Consider the following 17,797-nt stretch of genomic DNA (forward strand, 5'->3'; position numbering starts at 1 on the left):
CCCAACTCTGACCATTTTTCTAGTTTACCTAAATCATTAGCCATTTGGCTTATCCCTCCTGGAACATCAACCCGGTTACATATTTTAGTATCATCAGCAAAAAGACATTTCTTACCATCAATACCTTCTGCAATATCACTAATGAAAATATTAAAGAGAATGGGTCCAAGTACAGATCCCTGAGGTACCCCACTGGTGACAAGCCCAAGCTTTGAATATACTCCATTGACTACAACCCTTTGTTGCCTGTCACTCAGCCACTGCCTTACCCATTCAACAATATTGGAATCCAAACTCAAATATTGCAGTTTATTGATAAGCCTTCTATGTGCAACAGTGTCAAAAGCCTTACTGAAATCTAGGTAAGCAATGTCTACTGCACCACCATGATCTATTATTTTAGTTACCCAATCCGCCAGACGGAGAACCTCATGCCCTACGCCCCCGGACCAAGCCTGCGAAACCTTTAAGCAAGGCAGGCTTTGGTGCCTCCAAGATGGCGGACAAGCGTGACCTAACAAAACACACTGATCAACCACTACCTAGTCTGGGCACAGACATAATCGAGAGAGACTCAATTGACCTACTTTTTGATGACTTTAGGGCTCAGTTAATGGCACTCTTACAGCCAACTTGGCCATGCAAAACAGAGCATATGAGATGCACGGATCAAGTAGAGGGGAGACCAAGGAACCTCCCACGAGACGACTCGGCACCCCTAACTACAACACCCCGAATCCGGGGTCCCACCGCGCTGAGAGCATCGGGGGTTAAAACACCAAGGGTGGCAACCACACCAGAGGAAGGTGGCACACCGCAAAAGCCAGAGACTGGGTGAAAATATACACCGCACCACCCCAACGGGGAAAACACCGGGCCGTACTAGAACCCAAGCCCATAGTGCAAGGCCACCAGCTCTTGCACAGCACCAAGGCAGGAAGATGCAAGCAGCCTACCACAGACCACTAGACCCGGGCTCCCTCCCTTCATACCAGGTCATGGGCGCACTGACTCAGGCCCACAACGCAACATGGAGCACGGGGGAAGGCAAACCCGACCCACACCTACAGCCACCGCAGGAACACACCCGGTTGCAGCCATTGGCGCCCAGTGGCCACACGACCACACCAAGACGAGGCATTGGCTGACAGTGCCACATGTCCCCGAGTGCGGTACACATGTACATACTCAAGGACTTGTGCCTCCCTGGAGCTTGTCAGGTTATAGTCCAACTCCAAAGTTAATTTTGAGTTTCGTTATTTTTTTCTGTTTAAATCTCTTATAGTGAACAGCACAAACCTATGCTTACACCCAACATACTAGCAGATCCTAGCCTAATGCATTTTATGCTAACATGACTGTGTAGCTTGAGGCCATCTTGTCTTTACCACATTATAACATGGTGGTCATACTTAGCGATTATAAGCGCAAGAAATTAATCCAGTATACTCCTATAGTACTCATCACCAGACCAGGTGCGATTTTGCACAAGTTTCAGGGATCTGCTGTTTGCTCAACCGATATGCATGACTTTACTTTCATTTTAATTTTCGTTTGTTTCACGTAGTCGAACTACATACTAGCTACTCGCACTAGAACTGACCTCACTTATTATAAATTGTGCAAAAGTTACCATGTACCCCATTGTAATAATTGTCCTTAAAGCGTACTTGGATTGCCGTTGGGGCACCACATACGCGTTGTTATATCTATATGCACTACAAAAATAAAGAATAAAAAAAAAAAATCTATAAGATTAGTTTGGCATGATCTCCCTGAAATAAACCCATGTTGTCTTTGATCTTGAAATCCATGTGTTTTTAGATGTTCAACAATCCTATCCTTTAACATGGTTTCCATTACTTTCCCCACTACTGAAGTAAGGCTTAGTGGCCTATAGTTGCCCGACTCCTCCCTACTACCTTTCTTGTGAATGGGCACAACATTCGCTAACTTCCAATCTTCTGGGACTACTCCTATTAAAGGGAAACTCCAGTGCCAGGGAAACAATTAGTTTTCCTGGCACTGCGGGTTCCCTCACCCTCCCACCCCCGAATCCCCGGTTGCTGAAGGGGTGAAAACCCCTTCAGTGACTTACCAGAGGCAGCGACATGTCCCACGTCGCTGCTCCTCCTCCTCTGTATTACGTCGGCCGGTGGGCGAGACTGATCCCGCCCACCGGCCGGGGAGACCTAATGCGCATGCACATTAGAGCTCCCCATAGGAAAGCATTGAAAATGCCGCACATGCGCATTAGAGCACCCCATAGGAAAGCATTGAAAATGCTTTCCTATGGGGAATTGAGCGACGCTGGAGGTCCTCACACAGAGTGAGGACGTCCAGCGACACTCTAGCACAGGTTTTCTGTGCTATGATGCAGGAAGTGCCCTCTAGTGGCTGAGTTAATCCTGAAAGGTAAATATCACAGTTTATAAAAAACTGCAATAATTACACTTGCAGGGTTAAGAGTAGTGGGAGTTGGCACCCAGATCACTCCAATGGGCAGAAGTGGTCTGGGTGCCTGGAGTGTCCCTTTAACAATGATTGGTTAAATAAATTAATTAATTGTTTTGCTAGTACACCACTAAGCTCTTTTAATAGCTTTGGGTGTATTCCATCAGGTCCCATTGACTTATTTGTCTTTACTTTTGACAGTTGAAATAGAACCTCTTCCTCTGTAAACTCACATGTAATAAATGACTAATTTGTCCCTTTTTCCTAACTGAGGCCCCTTTCCTTCATTTTTATCTGTAAATACTGAACAAAAATATTCATTGAGGCAGTCAGCTAGACCTTTATCCTCTTCTACATACCTTCTTTATTTTGTTTTTATTCTAACTAATCCCTTTTTTTTTTACTTTCCTTTTCTCATTTATGTATCTAAAAATGTTTTGTCCCTTTTTTTTTAACTGACTGTGCTATTTTCTCTTCTGTGTGAGATTTCGAAGCTCTTATAACTTGCTTAGCCTCTTTCTGCCTAATCTTATAGATCATTCTGTCTTCCTCACTCTGTTTTTTTTTATAATTACTAACTTTTTGTTTTTTTACTATTTTGCCCACATCTGCGGAGTACCACAGTGGTTTCTTGAATTTTTTTTACTTTTACTGACAAGCCTAATGCAATTTTCTGTTGCCGTCAGAAGTGCAACTTTTAAATAATCCCATTTCTCTTGGACTCCATTTAAATTGCTCAAGTCTGATAATGACTCCTTTACACATATTCTAATTTTAGAAAAGTCTGTTTTTCTAAAGTCTAAAACTTTTGTTTTTGTGTGGTGTGACGCAGTCACTGTTCTTATATTAAACCACACTGACTGATGAACACTGGATCCTAAACTTTCACCTACTGTAATACCGGATACCAAATCTCCATTTGTTAACACCAAATCTAGTAAGGCCTCTTTATGAGTTGGCTCCTCAACGACTTGTTTTAGAGACAATCCCAGTAAGGAGTTTAGAATATGTGTGCTCCTGGCACAAGCAGCTATTTTTGTTTTCCAATTCACATCAGGAAGATTAAAGTCACCCATGACGATAATTCTCCCCTTCATTGTCATTTTAGCTATAAACACTAAAAACTTCCTTAACCTCTGCGGTTATAAATGACTCCCAGTCACATGCCTTCAGCCGTCCAGAATGCAGATAAACAGCGGTGCAGACTTTGACAAAGTCGGTAGCATAGGTCCTTGGTTTTAAAGCAAACAGGAGTTCGCAATCCACCTTGAACATTGTGAATGAGGAACGGGAACCATCGAACCTGTCAGGCATTATTACAAAGGGTTCTGGATATGCAGGTTCAACAGTTGGGCGTACTGTTCCTTTAAATACCAACAAGTCTCTCTGCAAGTCCATAACAGTCTGAGACAGGTTAGTCACTTGCTGAGCAAGGGAAGTGAGTAAATTGTATATCTTGGCAGACTCCATGGTCAATTCATCATGTCAGGATCTTACCTGGTGTGGAGTCCGCCGTGCAGAGTTTTACACTCACCCTTGCAAATAAACACAGACCAAGGTGACCAGGTAAGAAGCCACCTGGGTTGTGAGTCCGTGCACAGGGGCTGTGCAGGAATAGTGCTCCAAGTCGCAGTACAGGCAAGGACAAGCAGTGGTCGTGGAAAGCCGAAGTCAGGGGGAGCCAGAGTTCAGAGTAAACGAAGAAATAAGCCAAGGTCGGAAGCCGGAAGCAGTCTGGAGAACACTGGATCAAGATACACAATAACAGGAACCAAACAGCAGAACCAGAGTCAATGAACTGACACTGTCCTCAGGAAGAGGCAGTGTCTTATACCTGGCTAATTAGGCATCTGCTTCAGGTGGACTGAGATTGACAGGAGCAGCCACAGGTAAAGTCCAGCCCCCCAGTGGTGGAGACAAGGCAAGGATAAACATCAGGCTGAAACAAGAACTGAAGTGTGACTCAGAGATAAGACAGCAGGATTAGGACACATAATGACCACAGTTCAAATCCCCTTAGAGCCACCTGGGGGTGGTCATGCCTGGCCATCTGAATGGCACGGTGCCAATTGTGATAGTTATGAAGAAAAGTAAGACACAAAATATCTATACTGGAGATAACGGAAGGATCCTTTTCTAATTCAAACACGTCAGTCAATCATGGTCTCTGTATCTTTACAATCATAGCGTTCCTCTTACGCATTCTTAGAAACACTAATCATAATGATCAAACAATTTTCATCCTAGCTGCGCGTTATTAGCTAGCTTTCTTTGAGCAGACCTGCCACTACAGCAGATGGCACTCGGGATGTGCAGGTGAAATCAAAAGCAGGAAGCAGCTGGTGCAAGCTGCAGGGAGGTTTGAAGAATATTCAAATGTGGAAAATATTCTTGGATTGTCTGTAATGTCAAAAATAGCATGCAAATTAAGATGAATAACTGTGAACACCTCCTTCACAAGATAAAATTGTCTGGAGTAGTAAACCATAGCTGGATTTTTCTTTGCATTTCGCAACACTGCTTTCAAGATGATTTATTCATTGTCATATGAAGAACCACTTCTGCAACATATGGAAGATTTTGGTTCCCTCAACATTCCCTATATAGATATATTCAGCTTTACATGAGGTCAGGGCCATTAAGCAGAAGAAGTTATGCACGTAAATGTATAACAACAAATACCCCATGGATGGGTTAATATTAAGATTAATCTCATAATTACATACAAGAAAAATAAATACATGTTACATCTAAAAAAAGCTTTGCGGGGGCGGGGCCGGGCCGCCGAGCTGAGCGGCAGCCATCCATGCAGGCTCCGGCTCTGGGATGCTTAAACATGCCAAAACACACTAAAATAAGGCACCAAAAGCCCACCTGGAGCAGGGGAGAGGCACAGGAGCAAAACGCAGGAACACCTGCTAAGCCACCGCCGCGCAACCCGCATAACCGGAGCAAGTTGAGCCCATGAGGCCTACACACACACGGCAACGGCAGGAGCCCCGAGACCAGGTGGCTGAGGGAGAGAGGGGGAACCGGACCCGGCCCCGCTCCCCCCCCCCCCCTTGGGCCAGCGGGGGTGATCCCGGCCCACGAGTCAAACCTCCGGAGACTGGAGGCAGAAGGGCCACATATCGGGGAGCCCATTCCCACGCCAAGATGGCCGCCGAATGTGCAAGCTGCAGGGAGGTACGCGGGGTCACCTGGGCCCTCGGTGTGACGGATCCCACGGATGGACCCCTCCAGGCGGCAGAATGGACAGCGCGGAGCCGGCCTTTATCCCAGGATTTGGTGGTGGTCCAGGGAAGGATGCCCCCAACTTTGCGAGCCCTGTGTCGCCGGGGCGAGCTGGACCCCTGGCGGACCGGTGGGCGGGGAGGCAAGCACCGGCAACAAGCATGAGACCGGAGAAGGGTGAGGCACCATGGGGCTGGAGCTCCGACGGGGAACTGTGGGAGTTGGGGAGGTGCAGGGGACAAGGGGCCGAGGACTTTTCAGGGGTGGGAGTCTGCCGGACTACCGACATCCCTGAGTGCCCACAGCGTTCCCGGTTGCACGGCTGGAGCAGGCCTGGAGGGGAACAGATGCACCAGGGGTGCTAGAGAGACCTTGCAATGACCGACCTACTGGACAAATAGGGGCACACTTGGCATTAGCGTACCAGAGGCCACAGTAGAGAGCAGCCTGCACAGCTACAACCTATCTTGCCAGGCACTGCTCTGCCACCTCTAGCGGAGAGGCTCAATTAATGCCGCTATACAGCTCCACTTCGCCTGAGCACTGTCCCAAGCAAAGGATAAATAAAACAACGAAGGACAGATAAGGCTAATGGGACTGTTTCATGATACTCCGTTTGTGAAACCGTTCTTTCTGCAATTTTAGTTTTTAGTTTTTATTTGCTTTGATTATTTGATACTAGTTGGTCGTTATCAAGTTAGCTCAAAATGCTACAGGAATTCATAGTATATGCTATAATACCCATAGGGGTCAATGATTGAAGCTGTTTATAGCTGCGTATATAATTGCTGCCAGCTACATGACAAGATATGAAGTAGCCTCTTATTACTTACCTGACAACCATATACCTTTATTATATATTAAGCCGGGCTATTACAATGCGTTCTACATGGGGCCAAACTTGCCACTTCTCGTAAATGTGGGAGCCCTTATGCAATATATATATAGTTTGTTTGCTTACCTATGCTTATCCTTCTGAAAATCTGATTCTTTTTTATTATGCTAGTTAACAAGTACATTTCCAGGCACTGTTTGAAGTTAAAGGGACACTCCAGGCACCCAGACCACTTCAGCTCATTGGAGTGGTCTGGGTGCCAACTCCCACTACCCTTAACCCTGCAAGTGTAATTATTGCAGTTTTTTTAAAACTGCAATATTTACCTTGCAGGGTTAAGTCCTCCCCCAGTGGCTGTCTATTAGACAGCCACTAGAGGACACTTCCTGCTTCATAGCACAGGTTTTCTGTGCTAGAGCGTCGCTGGACGTCCTCACGCTGTGTGAGGACCTCCAGCGTCGCTCTATTCCCCATAGGGAAGCATTGAAATTCATTTTCAATGCTTTCCTATGGGGTGCGCTAATGCGCATGCGCGGCATTGCCGCGCATGCGCATTAGGTCTCCTCGGCCGGCGGGCGAGATCAGTCTCGCCCACCGGCCGACGTAACCAGAAGGAGGAGCGGCGGGGGAGGAGGAAGCAGCGACGTGGGACCTGTCGCTGCCCCTGGTAAGTGACTGAAGGGGTTTTCACCCCTTCAGCAACTGGGGATTGGGGGGTGGGAGGGAGAGGGACCCTCCAGTGCCAGGAAAACGGATTGTTTTCCTGGCACTGGAGTTTCCCTTTAAATAACGGTTGAGTCTTTTTTCTGAAATGTCCATACTGGTAATAATACACTGTATCCAGCGTACAATGCCTTATTGGGTTATATATCAGCAAGGTAGATGTACTGATTTAATACAGCACAATAACTGCATTATACGTTCCAACGTCTCAGCACTCTCGCATCCTACCTAACCCAAAGCACTGACACAAGCCAGTGGTCACGACACTCTTGCATACAGCCTGCAGACACAGACCACAGGCATACACCTACTGACATGGGATAATGGCTCGAACGACTAACACAAAGCACTCACGTAACCAACACACACGCAGCACTTGCACGCACCAGTTAATGAACAACACTTACTGAGGGTTAGACATGAGTATGGCTCGGATGACTAAACGGTCTGCATAATGCGTTAATATACCTGTTGAATATGCCCTTGATATAATTAACTTAAATTTAGAATACGCAAAGTATATGTCCACTTAATTTACTTAGATACATGATTATTTAACCAAGTATAAGACGACCCATGCGGAAAACGCCATTGCACGCATAGCTGGACATAGGTATGGCTCGGACGACTAAACAGCCTGCAAAATGCGTTAATATGCCGATTGAATGCCCTTGATGTGCCAAATTTCGCTAATCAATGTATATTCAGTTTTCTGTATTACTCGTTTGCTCTGACTTATATGCCTCTGCGCAGGCAACCATATGTTACTTTTACTGATTCATACAATGCCTGCCCACACTCTATGGCGACTCTAATAAACATATTTAAAACAAAAAAGCTTTGTTGGGGAAGTTGCGCTTTTTTTTAATTTTTATTTTTTTTAAATAAATGCTCTCCACAAACGTACAGAATCGACCATCGTAAAATGTATTCTATTGCAAGCATAGACCAACATCAGTAGTGACATATTTATGGACTTAAATACATTTCTGTATTTTTGCAGTATCCACTAGACATGCATGGGTCATCTCCCAAAATGGCAGGTTGAGCTGGGTAGATACCACCAAGTGATGGTATGTCAGGCTGACCAGTAGTTAACTAAACTGAGGGTTGGCAAAGAGTAACCGATAGCAGTGTGATGGTAGCTGGCTGTTATAGTGCCCACAAGAGATACAGTGACACAATGTTGTCATGATATTGTAGTATGTAAGAAAAAAAATCCTCGGATGTTGGTTATCATGAAGCATATTTCTATGTGTGCCAACAGATCGATCATTGAGAAAAAGTAAATGCTATCCTAATTCTGTAATTGAAAGACCACTTTGTTCAAATGTGGTCTTTGACTAACATAAGAGATATGTACAATAAACACACATTTACCTCACAGCATTTCAAATAGCCAAATAGGGCAATATGGTTATACTGCAATAATTGGAGTTTGTAGATCCACGTAGTTAGACTTAGAATTCAATATTTTCACATAATTTAATGCTGGACAAATATTTGGCAAATACAGTACATGGACAGCTGTCCAGTTCTGACGGGTGCTGTGCATGCTTGAATTTAATGTTCTTCCCTTTGGTGGTTTCTGTAAAGTGTCACTGAATTTCATCACTCATTCCACAAAGAATCTCTGGCCTCCAAGAAGGTTCCAAACAGCTGTGAACAAGGATGATGGAAATCTGAGCACTTGTTGGAAAGTTAAGGAGAGCACAGGCATGGAAAGTATGTATTGGTACAACAATATTGCACGATAGGGATGGGCAGTTTGTTGGGGTCTGGGGCCTCAGCTGGTCATTTTAATTACGGGAAAATGTGCTAGTCCTTAATAGTGTTTACTTGAGTGTTTTATCAGTAACCTATCTTGGCTTCGGATAGGTAGAGTGAAATTGCCAAAATCCAACATACGCTCTTGATGTTGACCAAAACCTGCTAAAGAGGCGATGCACACAGCAACAGGTGACACAGTCAGGATTTTCTCCCCAAAATGTTGGCAGATTAAAGGTTTTGTCAATGTCACTGTGAATCATAGTAACAAACAATATTTCTGCAAGTGCAAAATGTGAAACAGATAAAATGGTTGCCAGTTGCTGCGACTCTACGATACCGTACTCTAGATTTGGAATTATTTGTGATATGCTGCTAACATTACGTGATCCATTCTAATTTCTTTACTGGAAGAGTGAAGGACTCACCCTGCCATTCCAGTCTATGGGGTCTTACCATATCTGATAAACTTGTCAGGCAGGGGTTTTGCAATATGTAGTTCATCCACCAGCCACAGTTCTTCTATCCAATAATATGAACGGGGCTGCTAAATAAGTCAAGGACAGCAATAGTACAACTTCTGTTAATTTATTGACAGACACAACAGTTTTATGATGAGGGCCGTGTACAGCTTCAGTCTGAGCAGCCAGAGCGTGTGCAAAGATGCAGTTCTGCAACTCCTTGTGAAAGTCTTTAAAAAGGACACTATTGCAGTGTTAATATTGGTTTTAGTCATATTCGGAATTGTTTTAGTTTTAGTCTAGTTTTAATCCACTAAATCTCTAGTAGATTTTAGTCGACGGTTTAGTAAAAGCCTCTGTCTCTTTTGCCCCTTCCCAGCCCATCTGTCCAAATTTCAATTTAGTTTTAGTCATAGTCTGTGGTTTTAGTCATCTGAATTGTTTTAGTCTACTAAAATTGTTTATTGACAAAATTAACACTGCACTCTGGTCACATGAGCAACTACAGCGTAATATAGATGTTCTGGTGAGTATAGGGCTTCTTAATATAACCACTGCCTTTTCAGAGAATTAGTGCCTCAGGACACCTCCAGTGGCAGTCACTCAAACGGCCGCTAGAGGTGCTTCCTGGGTCATTGCTGCACACCGTGCAGCACTCACGTTCAGCGTCTCCACACTCTGAACGCCCCCCATACAGATTCATTGATTTAATGCATCTCTATAAGGTGATGTTGATTGGTGCATTGCGGTGTTTTTACATGCAAATATTAAAGTAGACTTCCCCCCCTCTTTGCACCCCCTGACCAGAGTTTTTTATAGTGCTTAATACGCCTTTATCCGTAACCTAATTTTGACATACCGATAATAAAATCAGAATTGTGGTTACAAGGAACTTGCTTAGGACATTTCTCAGGGAGTCTCATTTTATTTAAACTGACAAAAGAAAGCACCAATATTGCCACCAAATATACTTTCGTTTTGGTAACTGATGCTTTCATGCCAGTGTTACCTCAACCTACAATATTTGCTATCACGTCAGCAGTCCTTGATATCTTGTGGTAGGATGGCACTTGGGCAGACAATAGACCTGGTGTGCCATGAAGCGTACATCTGATAAGGAAGTATTTTTCTGGAGTGAGGGGGCCTGGCTAAGGAGGCAGGGTTATGGTGCAGGATTCTGCAAAGCATGTATTATTTTATGCAAAAAACTATTATGATTTGAGCATGTAAAAAAAAACAACACATTAATGAAGCCAAAATCTACCAGTTGCATTAGAGGAGTATTGGTGGCCAGAGTTTAACTTTAACAGAGGAATTCAAATTGTATAGATTTCTGGACAGTATGGTTTATTGTTTAAATAACACATTCACTAACCCAATTAATAATAGAGACAACCATATGTATATATGTACAAACAATTATATTTACAGGAAGTACAGGAACTGACCCAAGCTAAACTAATCCAAATTTAGCTGTTGGCACAAAAAATAAAATAGGGAATTTGATGTTCTTACTTCTAAAGGCTGTAAAATAGCTCAGAATTGTTATCTATCTCCAAGCAGTTAGAAAGCCTCTTAGAAATGATCTGATACCGATAAAGCAAAACAAGGTTTATTTTTTTTTAATTAAACTGAGAATTCAAAGCTATTTTGCTACTAAATTATGGCTTTGTTTATTACCTGGCTATAAATATTGAAGTATGTTGGAATATCACACTGAATTTTAATTACATCAACATTAAATCCAAATTAAACAACCAGGCAACGTACAATCTGCCAAAAACCATATGCAGAGGCAAACCCATTTCAATAAAATGTCACTTTCTGTTACATTTTAATTACATTTGTTTTGGGTTGTTTTTTTTATTTTTATCATCATGGAAAAGCAGTTTCTCTTGGAATAGTGAATATGGCTAGGTAGAACCCTGGGGGATTCCATTCCCTGCTGTTAAGCTTTGTGTCTAATTCTTGTAATAAATATTTAAATAAATAAATGAAATTCCTGGCAGAAGTTTATGATTATAAAATATTCCAGGGCATTTACTGGGTTTTATTTTTAAAATATCAAGTTGTTGTTTTTGGTTTTTTTTTGGTGGGGGGGTTGTTAATGTTTTGGTCTGCGCTAGGAGACCTTCGTCAGAATTTTAGAATGAGAGATCTAGGGTATGTGCTCAGTAAATTATAAACCTCTCTCCAGTGCGCCCTCACATAAAATGTCTACTGTTGTGTTAAACTAGTCACAAGTTACATAGTTAATTTAGTTTTATAGGGACAATATAGTCACCAGAACAACTACAGCTTATTGAATTTGTTCTGGTGAGTAGAATCATTACCTTCAGGCTTTTTGCTGTAAACACTGTCTTTTCAGAGAAAATGCAGTGTTTACATTACAGCCTAGTGATCACTTAACTGGCCACTCCTCAGATGGCTGTTAGAGATCCTTCCTGGGTCATGGCTGCTTAAATTGCATTCAAACATTCAGTGTCTTCTCCCTCTGCATGCAGACACTGAACTTTCCTCATAGAAATTCATTGATTCAATTCATCTATATGAGGAGATGCTGATTGGCCAGGGCTGTGTTTAACTTGTGCTGGCTCTGCCCCTGGTCTGCCTCTTTGTCAGTCTCAGACAATCCTATGGGGAAGCATTGTGATTGGATCAGGCTACCACTTCTGATGATGTCAGCAGGCAGTGGGCAGGTCTAAAGGAAACAGAGCCAGAGCTAGCAGCTCCAGACTTGAATACAAGTAAGATTTTGCTATTTTTAGAGAGACATGAGGAGACCAGGGGGACTACTTGGTTGTGTTAACCCTACAGGTTCAGGAATACATTTGTGTTCCTGACCCTATGGTACTCATTTAAAGTTACTTTAAGATTAAAACAACCTCAATGTGCATAAAGTCTCAAAGGCTAAAATAAAATGTTCTTAAGTCGAGGCATCAGATTTTTCCCTGGATCCACAATTTCTAGTTTGAATTTCAGTAATATGACCTTTTAGTAAATAAACACCTCCTGTGCATGGGTTTACAATTTGAGGGCCTTTTAACTATACGTAAATACAGTCATGTGCATTCTAAATGACTCTGTTTCACAACATTTTTAAAGTTCAGACAGGAAACTTTGACAAAGTAACGTTACAACATATTTTAATGATATAAGACATATGAAAACTAGACAATATGACAGCCATTTTCTAAAAACGAACAAGGGCACTTTAAATACGATAGCAGACTGCATTACACAAGCCATTCTTTAGCCATAGAGTTTGTTGATAAACTGCTTTAAACATGTGAAGTGGAGTATCGGTAGCCGTTGACCTAGGTACAGATTAAGGAATGAGGAGTATATCCAGTGTACAGAGACGGAATTCAATTATTCTTCTTTCTGCTCTTTTACGTCTTCAGCAGCCTCCAATATCGTCTCACTTTCAGTGGAGTTTTCATCCTTAGATTCAGTGGGAGTGCCAGAATCTGCAGCATCCTGTGGCGGGCTTTCACCGTCATAAATAATGTCTTCTGGGTTAGGAGCCGGTGGACAAAACTCTTCAGCTGGGTAAAGCTTACTGAAAATATTCTCCGCCTGTTAACATACATACAAAGTACTTTAGTGGATAAATATCTCCAATATTCAGTATTTTTAAGATATCCCAATATGGCCTGAGAGATCTGCTTCCTACACACCTGTTAACCGTCTGATTTTTATCAAAATAAAAATGTAAGCTGTAAAGAAACACAATGCATTAGGAATGCAAACATGTATTCCTAACGCTTTAGTGTCTTGTAGTTGTTTATGTGTCTAGCCACCCTCTGAATACATGGAAAAATGTGAGATTTACTTACCTTATCCCATCGCCACCTCACCTTCGTGGTTAAGATCATTAATCCTGATAATCTCAGCTAATCCAAAAGCTAATGCGCAGGTGCGATGATTCGCTGCACTGAACGGATCAAATGATGCTCTAAAAGCAAAATTTTATTTAGAACAGAGTTTAACTCTGTTCTCAACATGGAAGACAGCTACTAGAGGTGAGATAAACCTGCAACCATGACATTGTCATATTTGCTAAACAGCAACATTGTAGGGTTACAGTGCTAGACCACTTAAAGGACCACTATAGGCACCCAGATCACTTCAGCTCAATGAAGTGGTCTGGGTGCCAGGTCACCCTAGTTTTAACCATAACCATTCAGAGAAACTGCTATGTTTACACTGCAGGGTTAATCTAGCCTCTAGTGGCTGTCTCCATGACAGCCACTAGAGGCGCTTTCACGATTTACACTCAGTAAATTGCACTTATTTCCCGCTGGACGTCCTCACGGAGTCCAGCGTCAAATAAGATCCTCAAAGGAAAGCACTAAGTTATTCTTTCCTATGGGCAGGTTTGAATGCGCGTGCGCATTCGGCTCCACTCGGGAGCTGACGTCGGCAGGGGAGGAGAGGTCACCAGTGCCGAGGGAGGCTGGCGCTGCATTAACCCCTTAAGGACACATGACGTGTGAGACACGTCGGGATTCCCTTTTATTCCAGAAGTTTGGTCCTTAAGGGGTTAAGGTAAGTGGCTGAAGGGGTTTTACCCCTACAGCGCGGAGGGAGGGGGCACTCCAAAAGCCTATAGTGCCAGGAAAACGGGTTTGTTTACCTGGGACTATAGTATCACTTTAAGAGATAAAGTGCTCTGGATGCCTTCAGTGATCCTTTAATGTAATGGCTACGTAAATCTGTTGCATAAGGGCTCAATCAGACTGTGTTGGCCACTCAAATGCATAGATACAACTCTTATGTCATACTTGCTTGATAAGTACTGTATAATCTTTCTAACCTGCTGGATTGCACAGTCATTTCCAAAGCTCGGATCCGGGCCACTGCAAACATGAACGTTATCTGGAAGTCCAACATAACACTGCCGATCAATGCCTGAAGAGTCTCTCATGTTGAAATATAGGGCCCAGAGGACTCTTGGCTTTTCTAGGTCCTCATCTTCAGAACCTTAAGAAAAAATATATAAGACACAAAGTAAATTATCAAACAAAGGATCCACTGAGATTCTCTAATTTTCAAAAAAGCCCTGGAGATACAGATGTTATCATGACTCAATCACGACGATACTCATTTAATTAACTGTCCTTGAAAGGAGAAAAAGGGAGTTGGCCCTGCTATGGAGAGAACCTGTGGCTCTGAGGTTCGAAGAGGTTCTAAACTCAATTCATTAAAAAAAGTGCAATCTTGATGTCAAAGCAGGGCAAGCAATAAGTAGAAACCGTCTTAATTCCACTACAGTAGGGACAAACGGGAGAAGTAAAATCTCCATGAAATTCCTTGTGATTCTCTCACTGTATCTGCCTTTTCAGAGGGCAACTGGATCAGAGTGTAATTTACTGAAACCATACTGAAAAATATAAAAAAAATATAAAAAAACAAAATATTACCAAACCTAACCATGAGTATCTGGGATAAACTTCACCTCTTCCGAGTGCTTGACGAAACACTTATTTGAAAGAAAAAGGTTAGAAGCTGATTTTCAGGATGCTTTAAAGGGTGCATCTATCTAGATTTTCACCTGCCCTCCTCTACAGATGCCTGCCTACCTTCTTTATCAAAGTAGCTAAACAGTTACCTTAGAGAGTTAAAGCCTATCTTAACTAATTAGGACAATGGAATCTCAAGTATTAGCAGTTTGATTATTTGTCCAGAGCTTCAAAGAGGAGAGTAAAAGAGTGAATAATAAGAAAAAATGCTAAATTATGGTTAGTAGACGAGGAACAACATACAATTTATAAGAGCTTAGTGCATAGTTTACTTACTCGCTTTGCTATCATTTTAATTATTTTGTTGAAACAATAAAGATATTGAATAACATAAAAATTAAAAGTCTTCACATGTACGCGCCACCTTCACATCTTCTATTTCATGGAATAAATTACAGTTCATGCATTCCATAATATGGCCTCCGACAAACATAGTAAAATTAATGAACAGTACAATACATAAATGGCCCGCACTTTAAGCTCAGCTCGAGCAGTTTAATTACTGCTCTATTTCATGATCAAAGCGGCCTCTGCGCACAAGCATTCCTGTGTTACCAAACACCGCAGTAAATGGCGTCCCTTGTATAGTTAATTTGCCTTGCAAATATTGGAAAATGTAAAAAGTTATGCATTTAATGAGCTCAAATACTCTATTTGGTTTGCTATCTTGTAAGTCACTTTAATTCCAATTTAAAATCTGGAGTAAACATAGGTAATTAAATACAGGCGTACTAGAAAGAAAACGGAGATTTCTTTTTTTATATATACAAAAAAGCATAGGTAATCAGCCCAGTATCCAAACGTTAGGCCCTGTCCTGAAAAGGGAGAATTTGGAATGGCTTGGACTCCCATTATACTTTGCAATAATTATTGAATTAATGTGGCTGCAATAATATAGAAGTTTAACTCTAAGCAAAAGACAAAAAAAAAAAACAAACACCAGGGTAAATTAGCACATCCTATGTAAGGGTTCAGGAAGATGAGGTTCTTACAGGGAATCTAAAGTATAATGCTTGATCACTGACAATGTATTGTTGTATTGGTATCAATGCTACCTAAATGTTGTGGATGGATTGCCTTAAGGGCTGTACCCCTTTTATCCCCCTTTTTGCTTTCTGTACCCCTGATTTCTTTGGGAAAAAACTGAATAAACCATTAAAAAAAAAAAAAAAACAACAACTAGGATTGTGGGTTATAAATGAATCCAAGATATATTCATAAATTAAGAAAAGACAGCAACCCAAACATAACAACTGACTAGTGAAGTACTATGATATATAATATACTGATAGTATTGTTTTTAATCGGCTGCTAGTTTGTATACAGTGCCATTGCATTCATGTTATTTAACCAGTTTTATACTGTGCTTTTACTTATCTTCTGTGTGCAATGTTATATTCATGTGTTATATATAAGAATTGCCCTAATCATGTGTTTTTAAATAAATAAATATATAAGTTCTAATTAAAGTTTACATGCTTTTTATAGATATATAAAAAAAAAGCTAAACCATCACCCCATTTCGATGCAAACAACGAGGGGTCACCACTATATAAGCCTTGAACTAGAAACTTGTTTAATGACATGAAAGCAAGGTTTGTGTTTAGAATATATTCCTGGTCACCTTTTTGCTTTGTTTCCTTGCACAGAGGAAACGACATAAGGGTAAATGCGTTTGTATTATTGGCCTTGATATAAGGAACGCGGACAAGGTGTCAAGCTGAAATGTCAAGAAAGTCATTAAGACAAATGTCAGAAGATGGTAATGAACATGATGTGGGAGTCACTAGAGACTAATGGATTTCACTAAACAGATGAGAGGTTTCACAGTACAGAGCGCCCACTAACACAGCTTTTACTGGACAGCGCTGCCTAAAACCAATTCACACACTCTATACATTATCTATTTACTGCTAGACAGGGCTATCACAAATATGACTAAGACTGCTGACTTTAGCTTAAATTAAGCTACGTTGATTATTATATATTACATAGAATTCATGGCTGAAATGATGAACAATCATATTTATGGTTAAGCACAGACTTATACCGTTATTTAACCCATGTCCATATCATAATAAGCTTCTAGTCCTGAGAGACCCTACTTTGAAAATGAATGTCCTACTGACATAGCATTACTGGTGGCTCTATAGAACGCCTCACTTTCCTGGATAAAAATAAATAAATCTTAGTTTGGTGTTAAGTTACTAAACCAATAAATGATGGCTGGAATTGCACTAAGTAGCAATACTGTCTGTTATGCTATTACAGACATGGGCACAATCTCATTTTTGATAGACGCGAAGTAGCTTTCTTTGGACCCACATTCCTTTTTCTGATCTAGTGTGCACCTTTTTTTCTGAGATAACACAATGCTTTTACTTTTACACAGAATTCCAAAGCAGTAAAACGTATATAGATTTAGATATGTTATATAGATTGCGAGTGCATCACAGCACTTTGCACCAATAAAGCTTACAGTCATTTGTATCACAGAGCTCCATGGCAGTAAAGCTCACAGCAATAGGCACCCAGACTACTTCAGCTTAAAGTGGTCTGGGCGCAATGCTCCTTATCCCTTAATCCTACAGTGCTACAGAGAAACTGCAATAATTACCTCTGGGGGTTAACTGCACCTGTAGTGGTTGTCTGCCAGACAGCCACTAGAGGGACTTCCTGAATTGAAACTGACCTTTGGTCCGGTATCTGATGCTGGACGAACTCGCGCTCTGCACGAGGACTTTCAGTGTCAGATTTTTCCCCGTAGGAAAGCATTCATTGATGCAAGCGCTGCCATT

General features: G+C 41.8%; 1 protein-coding gene across 2 annotated transcripts in view; it reads right to left on the minus strand.

Annotated features, from left to right (window-relative positions):
- Positions 1–12,611: 12,611 nt before the first annotated feature.
- CHM (CHM Rab escort protein) overlaps positions 12,612–17,797 on the minus strand; it is a 104,654-nt gene continuing 99,468 nt past the window's right edge. For both annotated transcript variants that reach the window (XM_063431856.1, XM_063431855.1), the window contains exons 14-15: positions 14,294–14,460; positions 12,612–13,053 (exon numbers count right to left, since the gene is read on the minus strand). In XM_063431856.1, the coding sequence (XP_063287926.1) occupies positions 12,847–13,053; positions 14,294–14,460 (374 nt within the window). In that variant the 3' untranslated portion in view covers positions 12,612–12,846. The remainder of the gene's footprint in view (positions 13,054–14,293; positions 14,461–17,797) is intronic.

The sequence above is a fragment of the Pelobates fuscus genome, chromosome 9, assembly GCF_036172605.1.
Source record: "Pelobates fuscus isolate aPelFus1 chromosome 9, aPelFus1.pri, whole genome shotgun sequence".
Classification (NCBI taxonomy): domain Eukaryota; kingdom Metazoa; phylum Chordata; class Amphibia; order Anura; family Pelobatidae; genus Pelobates; species Pelobates fuscus.